The sequence below is a fragment of the Taurulus bubalis genome (genome assembly GCF_910589615.1).
Source record: "Taurulus bubalis genome assembly, chromosome: 4".
Lineage (NCBI taxonomy): Eukaryota > Metazoa > Chordata > Actinopteri > Perciformes > Cottidae > Taurulus > Taurulus bubalis.
In genome coordinates this window covers 19,105,593-19,116,454 of record NC_136592.1, presented here as the reverse complement: position 1 = coordinate 19,116,454, position 10,862 = coordinate 19,105,593, and the positions used below count along the sequence as shown (strand labels likewise).

Genomic DNA, 10,862 nt, shown 5'->3' with positions numbered 1-10,862 from the left:
CAAAGTTGACACAAACCTGTGATTTCTACCTGAAAAAATGCCTCTCAGCATTGTGTAACTCAAATGTTTAGCCTTTGCTTGAAAGATGATTTGTATTTCTTAAATTGGTTTACGTAAAAACAAAGAGAGTTTTTTCCATGTTTGAACATGCAGGTTCATGATTAGAGAAATAGAGACCAGTGCAGAGAAACTTTGGGGAAAGACTTGGTCAGAAAGACAGAATCAGAAAGATGAATATAGAGATAAAGAAGGAAAGAAAGAGGGAGAGCGGGACGTCGTGCTTTAAATCTTCCCTCACCTGTCTCTTTCTCCTCTCCGCTCCCTCCTTTCCTTCCTCCCTCCCTCTCTCTTCCCCTCTATGGCTCTTTGTCTGATCCCTCCCTCTCCACCTGCTCTTCTCCCTCTCTCTCGCTCTCCCTCATTGTCTCCACCCCTTACTCCGCCCCTCCCCGCAGCCATTGGTCAAGTATCCACCAATAGCAGCAGAACCGGGGCCTGGGGGACTGCATATGCAAAACGCTGCTTAATATTCATGAGCTGCTATCGGGGCTTTAAGTCGTTGATTAGGACAGCGGCACAGCTTTCCATCCCAACTGCCTGGCTGGCTGGCTGTGTGTGCACCTATAGCCCCTTCTCTCTGGCTGTCACATACACACATCTCTCACACACACACTCGCTCCCTCACATCGACACACACGCAGAGCCGATCAGTGCAGGCAGCGCAGAGCCTGGTAATTGTATTGCTCCCTCCAAGCGGAAGGAAGGACCAAGAGAGAGGAAGACCGGAGAAAGAAGAGGAGGAGAGATATAAAAACTTTGATTTTTTTGAATTTTCTTGTTTTTTTTTCTGGAGGAGGTTGACTTGACAATGACCCGGCATCGCCGATGGAGTCGGTAGGACACCCGTTATCCGAGTGTTTTTTAATGCACTCTGAACAAGAGTAGGTAAATTTTACCTTTTTATCTAATCCTTTTATTCATCCTCCAACTTGTCACTGTCATTCATTGAGTATGAGTGTGTGAGTGTTTGTGTGTGTATGTGCTGGTATGCAGCAGAGGTGGCCGGCACCATGTCAAGGTTGTTTCTGCTGTCAGGTAGCACGCGTTCCCTGTCTGTGTGTGTGTGGTTGTGTGTTTGTGTGTGTGTGTGTGTGTGTGTGTGTGTGTGTGTGTGTGTGTGTGTGTGTGTGTTTGTGTGTGTGTGTGTGTCTGCAGTATCCGGACAGCAGCTCTTACTCAGTGGGTAGAAGAGCGGCATTTCTGTCCCTCCACCTGGGAACAAGACATACACACAAACACACCTGCACACACACACTCCTTAATAACGTAGAGAGTTTCTCACTTTCTCTGTTTTTAAGACATTGTTTCACTTTGAGTCAAGTTGTTCTCAGGACAAAACAGCAACTCAGTCAGAGTCATCTACTTGTGTGTATGCCGTGCATGTGTGTTTTCTATGTGTGTGTTCGTCCAAGCAGAGAATCAGAGCGGTAGCAGGGCATTGAGGTTACAAGAGAGACGTGGAGAGACGGGAGGAAAAGGGCCCTTAAGGGAGGAGGGAGGAGGAAAGGGGGAGAACTGCGCTCTTAAATGCCAGAGGAGGTAGAATTTCAGACGGGCAGCTCAGCGTGTGGCCCCGCACAGGAATTAGAGACAGTTACACACACTCATACACACACGCGAGTGCCGCTGAGCTGCTCCTTTAGCCAACACTTTGCTCTTTTAGGTGAACGTTGAAGACGCTGTTAAAAAATGCAGATTACCTGATTGGCGGAACAGACAGCAGTGTTTGTGTGTGTGTTATTGTGTGAGTATGAGGACAAACAAAGTCAGAGAATAAAGTGTAGTAAATATACCATTTTACAGTGTGTCCAGAGTGTCCTTTGTACAATTTAAAACATGAATTATTCTGAAGTGACCAGTGTAATGCAGTAGGTGGACTGCCCTCTCTTCCATGTGTAAATCCACTAATGCCACTGATACTGTCAAATTTGCATTGCCATTAATTAATGCCAGGATTTCATAGTAATATGTATGAAAATAAAAATTACTGTATACATAATTTAGTTCTAAAAGGTCATGGCTTTATGAGCGAATAGATTGAAATGAGGTAAACTGAATCACAGCCTCAGTTTAAGTGTCCTTACGGTAGAAAGTCGGAGGTGGTGAACTGAAAGGACAAAGTTGAATCATAAGCCGATGCAGGAGGATTTTCTGATGTGATTCCCGAACATGACATTATTGAGATTTTCAAAGAAAACTGTAATCTTTTTGTGTATTTTGAAGTTGTTTCACCTTTTGTATGTGTGTGTGTGAGAGAGTGTCTTTTACATGCAGAGATCCTCTAACCTACACAGTATGTGGAATAAAGAGGCAACATTTCTAAGTAAAATGAGCAGCTGGCCAAATTCTACCCCTTTTTTACCATTGAATTTGTTTTTCATCATTTTAAGAATCCGATTTTTGGTAGTTTGTTTCTTCTGAGTAGATTTGCAGGTATTTGAAAATCCCTAAAGTGTAATTCCTTTCATGTAATTTTATATTTATTGAAACATTAATAATAAAAGAATACACCTAAAGGGGATTTTAATCGTTAGTTTTTAAATAGCAGTTCAATGTCATAAATTAGGCTTTTGACTTTTTGGATCCGAGCAAAGACTCACCTTGTCAACCAAAGCCTCACATTGAACATGCTGATTTAATTTTGTAAATCATTTTACTGGATGAGCGAAGTATGAATTCAGAACATTTTCGACAGTGAGGACTCAACTCACTGCATCTGAACAGAGTCGAAGCACTGGTCTTTCAATTGAAAGACAGTGTGGTGTATTTGAAGAGCCAGCAGCAATTCAGGTTGAAAACCTCGAACTGAATTAGACTAGAAAAGTGAACACCATTGGCCAGGTTTTGATGAAGTGTTTAGCGTGAGCGCTCGGTTTAGAAATTAAGCACAAACATATTAAAAGGAAAAAACACTTTCATGTCATGTGAGCAGTGGAATTTACCTGTGTGTGTTTCTGCAAGGGCATGTAAGCTGGGAACAGCCTTGCATACTAAATAAATCCTCTGGTCCATTCTTTCATCTGTCCGTCTGTCCGCTCCTTCATCCATCCATCCATCCATCTATCCACCGTTCTCTTTTCTCTGCTTAGGCTTCCCCTCTTTTGCTCTCAGGCACTGCTTTCCTGCACTAATTAAAATATTAGGGATAATGATCATACCGATGATAATAATAATAACAACAAGTACCGCTTAAGCTGTTAACATAATTGCATTCCCCTCATGCCACCATATACATACAATTTGCATATCATTAGGATATATTTCCTGCAGTGACTTCAGTGAATTTGGTGTTTTTTGTCAGTGGGTGTGAAGGAGACGGGTGGTGAGAATTGCACAGCGTCCGTGCTGATCATTCAGTCAAAGGTTTGCTGTGTGAGACATAGCAGCACAAATGATTTCAGTTATTTTCAATCATGTTTTTATTGGATGGAAATGTTATGCCAATAAGTTGTTTTTAAATATGAGTGAAAATCTAAATTCTATGTTCAATCAAACAGTTTGTTGCATGGTTAAAAATGCACCCTGTCAAAGTATGCCCTTGATGGAAAATGGAAATTCATCACATCAGAGTCTTACATGTCAGACAAATCTGAACAAAATACATTTGTTGTAGCGGTATTTATTTGCTATTCAACAGATTTAATGATTAATCGGGTGCAGGCGATAGCGCACAATTTCTACCCTGCAAGTATTAGCGTGCGTCAAGACAGCAATGAAAGCTGTGCAACAGATTTATTCTATTGTGTCGGTAGATTTTTGGATCAACACCATGACCTCAAAGATTTGATAATGATGTATTTTTCCTGATTTTGATGGTGACATAAAATAATAAATGAACTGAAGAAAATACATTGAAGAAACTTGAAGGCCGACCGTTCTGCTGTTCAAAATATCAGGCAGGCTATGTAACTAAAAAACAAATAGTGCAGCTTTGTAAAAATGTCATAGTCACTTAAAAAAGGAAACTATCATGAGCCTTCGCTGTTGATTAAAACTGTTGGGAAAAAAAGACCAAAATCCACGGAATTATTGAGAATGCAAAGAAATTATTGAAATTTATAAAATGTATTGTATATGTAATTTTTCAGTCCTCCGTGCACTCTTTTTTCCTCAGGTCATGAGGGAGAGGTGTAGCTCATGGGTGGGAGGGAAGGGGGGACCAGAGAGAGATTGCGTAAATTAAAATCCTTTTAATCTCCTTATAAAATCATTTACTTAATTCATCTGTCAAAGCATGTCAATATGTGCCACACTGATTTGTTGGCTGTGTGTATGAGTGTGTGTGTGTGTGTGTGTGTGTGTGTGTGTGTGTGTGTGTGTGTGTGTGTGTGTGTGTGTGTGCGTGTGGGCATTTGCATCTGTTTGTAGTCATGTGTGGGTCCGTGCCTGCCTGTCCACATTGTGTGTGTGTGCGTGTGCGTGTGCGTGTGTGTGTGTGTGTGTGTGTGTGTGTGTGCGTGTGCGTGTGCGTGTGCGTGTGTGTGTGACTGACCTATTGGTAGCCTGTATAAGGAGGTGTTGTTCTTCTTTTTGTGTGTCAGTTTGTCAGTTTTCCTGTCCGTCTGTCCCTACGGCATTCCTTGTCTGTCAAGTTTTGCATTGTCTAAGCCTGCACGTGCACACTAACACCCACAGTAACACACACACTCATGCATACGGCAGCCTCTCTCTCATGTGAAGGGTCCGGGCATTCCAGTGGTAATTCAGTCCCGTAAAGAGAGCTAGAGAGAGAGGGATGCAAGGAGAGAGAGACCGAGCAAGAGGTGGAGGAGGGGGGGTTGCTTTTGTCTGACACCAGCACTTAGGGGTCCGCTGGACACGCATGTACGCATGAACGCACACATGCATGCACACACACGTGCACGCAAACATACACCCTCACAAACATTTGCAGCTAAAAAGTAACCTAATTGTCTCACACATTTGACACTTTTGCAAATATTGAAGACACACCATAACACACACTTGAGTAGACGCTTTTTCTTTGATTTATACTTAATCCTTCAATTCTGTGTGTGTGTGTGTGTGTGTGTGTGTGTGTGTGTGTGTGTGTGTGTGTGTGTGTGTGTGTGTGTGTCTGTCTGTCATGGGTCAGCGTCGGCCTTTATGTGTTGAAAGAGCAGTAAGAGAGACTGTACCAGCTGTGACACACACACGCACGCACTGCAATTAGCCATTACACCACACTGACGGTGAAGCTAAACGTGTGTATGTGAGTGTGTGTGTTGTGATTGAATGCCAAAGCGCTGATTGAAAGAAGAGAGAGAGAGTGATATATAGTGAGAGGCAACGCAGCTCATCTCTTCTCATCTCTTATCCTCCCCCCCTTCCTTCTCTCCATGCCGCTCATCCGCTCATTCCTTGTGTTTTGTCATCCATACATCAAAATGTGCATTCATTTATTATTACTTAACAATCTATCAAATCATTTATGCTATGACTAAGAATTACTCCTCTTACTGTTCCGTACTTTTATGATGTTTCTACTTAATGTAGCAGTGCAGCGTCAAGAAATGCAGAAGAAAAGGGAGTCTTTGCCACTGTATAGAATTAAGCTTTCAGTGTCAAAAGCATGCGTTATTTTCCTTCTTTTGTAAGATTTGAACAGGTGTTTTTACAGATCTGTCTGTTTGATTTTAGGGAATATAGATTTTTCTTAATTTTTGTCATATTTAGCACTGTTATTGTCTCTGCTGAGGCTTTATTTTAGGAGTTACTGAAATGTGATTTCAGCTGTTCCCTCGTTACATTATTGAGCTGCGCTTCCAAACAGGAGACTGGTGTGTGTGTGTGTGTGTGTGTGTGTGTGTGTGTGTGTGTGTGTGTGTGTGTGTGTGTGTGTGTCTGTGTGCGAGGGCGCGTGTGGTACGCCCATAGTGTCGTGCTCATGGGCTCTAATGCTGCCTCTCACCTCTAATGGGAGGAGACAGCGGAGACCAGGCCACAATAGAACAGATTTAGATGGAGAGGTGCTGTGTGTGTGTGTGTGTGTGTGTGTGTGTGTGTGTGTGTGTGTGTGTGTGTGTGTGTGTGTGTGTGTGTGTGTGTGTGTGTGTGCGTGTGTGTGTGTGTGTGTGTGCCGCATGAGTTAAAGAGGATCGAGAGAATGATGCAGGTTCAAACGTCTTGTCTGTTTTTTGTACTTTTTGTTTCGCTGTTGCTCTCCCTCTCTCTTCCTCGGTGTCCGTGGGGAGACCCCTATAGATTGGTGGTTGGATAGTTCTCCCCCTCTACATGCCCAGGCCTTGTATAGTATGATTAAATTGTCAATGGTTCGACAGTGTGTAAGGGGGTTCAAAAACACAAAAGGGGAAAGATACAGTAGAAAGCAACATGGAAAGAGACTAAGAGGGAGAGAGAGAAATGAATGACCATGTCGCCTTCCGACTGACAGTGAAATATTCCTCCTCTCATCCTCCCATCATGCTTCATGTGTGTGTCTGATGGGGAGAGAATGACAGGCCAGCCCACCACCCCACCTCTCTTCTTAGGTTTTTTTAGTCTGCCTCTCTCTGCTTTTTTGCTTTCTGTGTGTACTTTGAGCACTTTGCATCTCCGTTGGTGTAATTTACCAACTTTTTTCATGCACATGACAAATAAACTCCATCTAACCATCATCCAATAGCCAATGCTACCTATGCTCCCAGAATGTATTGAATAGTCAAATGTCCTGGCACTGAACAAAAGTCTGTCTTTTCTTCATGAGATAACGACTGAGAAGCTTTTTTTTAGATTTTTGAGATTCTATCGATAAAGGAAAAAGAATCAAGTGAAATGTCTCTTAATGCAAATAATTTCATTTCGTAATATTTGCCTGTTTGTGTAAAATACAAAAGAAATTTATAAATATTTTTTTTGGGGTGTTTTTGAGGAAAGGAAAAGGTCTATAACAAATCTGTTGAGGATGCAGCTCATTCTGCAGATTCACAAACAGTGTTCCTGTTTGCGCCCAAATGTCCCAAGCGATTGGCCCATGTTTTTGTGTGTACTTTTAGTACACACAAAAACATGGGCTATTCCTACATAATTTTCGTGTGTGTTTCAACGTTGTGTCTGCAAGAGAACGGACATCACAACTTAAGTTGTGCTCGTGACATTGTAGAAACTTATATATATATATATATATATATATATATATATAAAATATACATCCAGTTTTAAATAGTAGCAGCCTTTTTCATAAACAAACTAAAGACCATATCTGACAAGATAAAACCAAGAGAGCACTTTATATATTATGAAATGTGGAAATGTCCACAGCTTCAATCACTGTGTTTGAACTTTTTTAGGCACTTCTTGTCCTCAATGGGTGTGTTCCTCTATGCAGCTGATACGCACTTTTCTTGACCTCCGCAGACAATTCATTTCCCCTTTATCCCCTTCTTTCCTCACCATCCCTCCCTCCCCACACACACACACACACACACACACACACACACACACACACACACACACACACACACACACACACACACACACATCCTCCTCTCCCTTCCCACACACCCCTCCCTCGTGAAGCTGTCACCTTTTTGCACCCGCTCAGTCCCTATTAAGGCCGACAGCCCATCTGCCGCCTGCCCCGCTAACAGCTCCCGTCGCTAACGCTAACGCGCACACACATCCACATCCACTCACAGACACACAAAGGGCTCCAGCGTCGAACCCCACCTGCCCTGATGCACATGCCGTTTGCCAAGAGAAACATATAAATATGTTTATGCACTCAGTATTTATGATTATGTAATGATCAACTTAAATTCTCCCAAACACATACACAAATACATGTCGTTGTTAGACTCTATTTATAAGACTTGATGTTTTACAAATACGTCATTATTGTATCACAAATGCAGATATTACATTTTAATTTTCAACAATTATATCACAATATCTCAGGAATAACAGTATGATGTATACAGTCTCACCACCTTTTACTACATAGGAGCTTAGTTTTTAAATGGAAATGACTCCAAGTTTTATTGTTAAGATGCAAGAAATGGAATAGTTCAATTTATTTTCTCTTGCGCTTTGTCTGTTTTTTTGTTATTGAAAATTGTTGCAGGCGAAAGTGTGTATTATGCTCTAGTGAAGCAGAGGAGGAGGACTGGATTATCCTGCAAATTCATTTGTCGTCTTAGCTTTTTGTTCATGATTGTACGTAACAGTGTGTGTTCATGAAAATACACATATGTGGATATTTATCGGATGTGTGATTGGAAGACATCACACTGCCCTGATGAGAGGGGTAATTAGGTAGGGCAGTTGCAGTCCTGTGTGTGTGTGTGTGTGTGTGTGTGTGTGTGTGTGTGTGTGTGTGTGTGTGTGTGTGTGTGTGTGTGTGTGTGTGTGTGTGTGTGTGTGTGTGTATGTGTTGTGGCATTTGCTCCCTTCAGGGATAGGTGCGTTTTGCATTAGCAAGAATGGCAACTGTCTCATCAATCACTGCATCACCATGTCACACACACGCGCGCACACACACACACACACACACACACACACACACACACACACACACACACACACACACACACACACACACACACACTTATTGTGTCATGGTCATTCTGTTCACAGATGGGCCAGCAACACATGAGTGAGTCACTGAGCATCAGAAAGACACCCACGATCTCCCTACTTTTACACACACATACACACAAACCTCACATCCATAATAAGGGTGTGTGTGTGTGTGTGTGTGTGTGTGTGTGTGTGTGTGTGTGTGTATGTGTGTGTGCGTGTGCGTGTGCGTGTATGTGTGTGCTGCTCCAGCTTACATACATACATAGTGACAGGAGCGTGAAACAGGTCAGGTAGAATCACATAGGTTAATACTCCTCTCCTTTATTCTCTCTTTTTGCTTTGTATTCATGTGTAATTTATGACCTGAGTTATTTATTGTGTTGGTGTGTAAGTACTTTTATAGTTTTGAATGCTTAAAATTAATACAATCAGGCCGAGATTAAATTGAGAGATGAAAACTTCCTTTTCATTTATAATTAGTACTGTACTAATACCACGTGTACTTTTCCTCTTGTAAAATGTCCCTTTATTGAACAGAATAACACACGGCTGTTGATGCCTGATTTAAATGATTTTCTCCTGATTTTAAGATCCCTTTTAGCCTAAATTTAATCTTCTGGAATGAATAAAGAATTGAAAAAATATCCAGTTACCTTGCCATAAGGTATAATATAATAAAACAGAATATCCCTTTGTAATCCCCAACACTCAATGGAAGTAGCTGGAGGTGAATTCTGCCAAATCAAAAAGCCTTTTGCTGTTTAGCTTAAATATTTAAATTGTGATTTATCTCAGAACCTGTTAAACTTAGATTGTGCATCTCATGGTTCGTGGTAAGGAGGATGTAAAGCTAAATAAGTAAGCCACTGCATCCTTATGGTGTCAGTTTAATCTGTCCCTCTTTCTTCCTCTTTTTTAATCTCTACTTCCATTTCATTCCACATTCCATTTGCTGTGTTGTGATGGCCTGCAGAAGGACACAATTCACATAACAGCTTGTATGCAACTTGAAAGGCAGGGATGAGGAAACTAACAACACCATGTATACATGGTAGTGGGTGTGCCTTAGTCTGGTGTGACACCAGGACACTCCCCCAATAAAAAAAAGCAGTATTAAGTGTTGCCTGTCTATATAGCATTGTGACACCGCAACCGAAGCCAATAAGTGTCTGAAGCAGCAGCAGCAGCAAGATATTGATTCCTCCTTTTCACCAGAGTGGAACTAAAACCTACGTATTACACACACTGGCCCTCCACCTCTCGCTGGGCCAACCCAGCTCTGTGGACGGAGGGATGGTCGCTGTCAGACAAGTGGTTGGTTTGTCTACCTGTCTACGTACCCCTCACCTAAACAGCAACCCACAGTTGAACACTGTCACACACACACACACACACACACACACACACAAACACACACACACATACACACACACATGTCTGTGTGGTGTGTGTTTGCGTGTTAAACATGCCAACACCAACTCTGTTTACATATACTCAAAGTCTAAGACGACACACAAACACACACACACAAACACACGTAGTGTTAATGACAAACAATAACTGAGGAGAAATAAGATTGTTTTACTAAAGTAAAAGAGCTCCCTGGTTTTTTTATTTGATATGAAAAGATTAGTCAGTATTTTTCATCAACCAATGTGCAGAAGTACTGTTTAAATTTGTAGAATTCTTAGCAACTGTCAAAGTTAAATATACATGTATAAACTTATTTCTCCCTTTTTAGGTCTATAATATTTTTTTATTAAAAATCTGTCATTATGTAAAAAAATCTACAAATGCTCAAAATGTAAAGTACAAGGATGCCTCGAGCCTCGCCAGTAGGCATCTCTAATGCATTATTTTAGAAGGATCACTTTATTACCAGTTTTGTTCTGACATCTGCTCCCCAGTCTGAATTGGTTTTCTATATTTTGTCTGCTTGTAAAACAGTGTTTTTCATCCCAACAGCCCCACTCTATTCTCCCCTGATAGTTTTGTTTAAATTTAGGCCACCCAGGCAATTTTATTATAAACTCTGCCTTCTCTCCTCCTCTTTGACGTCAGCTAAAAGTATTGTCCTTTTTTTTTGCGTGGTGTGTTTTTTTTCATTAAATTTTAGCAATGGATGATTTTGATTCTGTTGCCTACAGTGACCTTCTCACCCCGGCAACAGCTCCTCCCCTAACGACAGTGTTGGGTTTGATTGACAGATAGCAGTCCCTCCTCGGGTGCTTTTACTTTTTTATTCCCTCAGTCTGAAAGCCTTTTCGTAAGGCTAAAACTGG

General features: G+C 41.5%; 1 protein-coding gene across 3 annotated transcripts in view; it reads left to right on the top strand.

Annotated features, from left to right (window-relative positions):
* Positions 1-885: 885 nt before the first annotated feature.
* The window catches only part of esrrga (estrogen-related receptor gamma a), a gene marked incomplete at both ends in the record, with an annotated part of 69,510 nt that continues 59,533 nt past the window's right edge, over positions 886-10,862 (top strand). For all 3 annotated transcript variants that reach the window (XM_079217309.1, XM_079217308.1, XM_079217307.1), the window contains one exon: positions 886-941. In XM_079217309.1, the coding sequence (XP_079073435.1) occupies positions 886-941 (56 nt within the window). The remainder of the gene's footprint in view (positions 942-10,862) is intronic.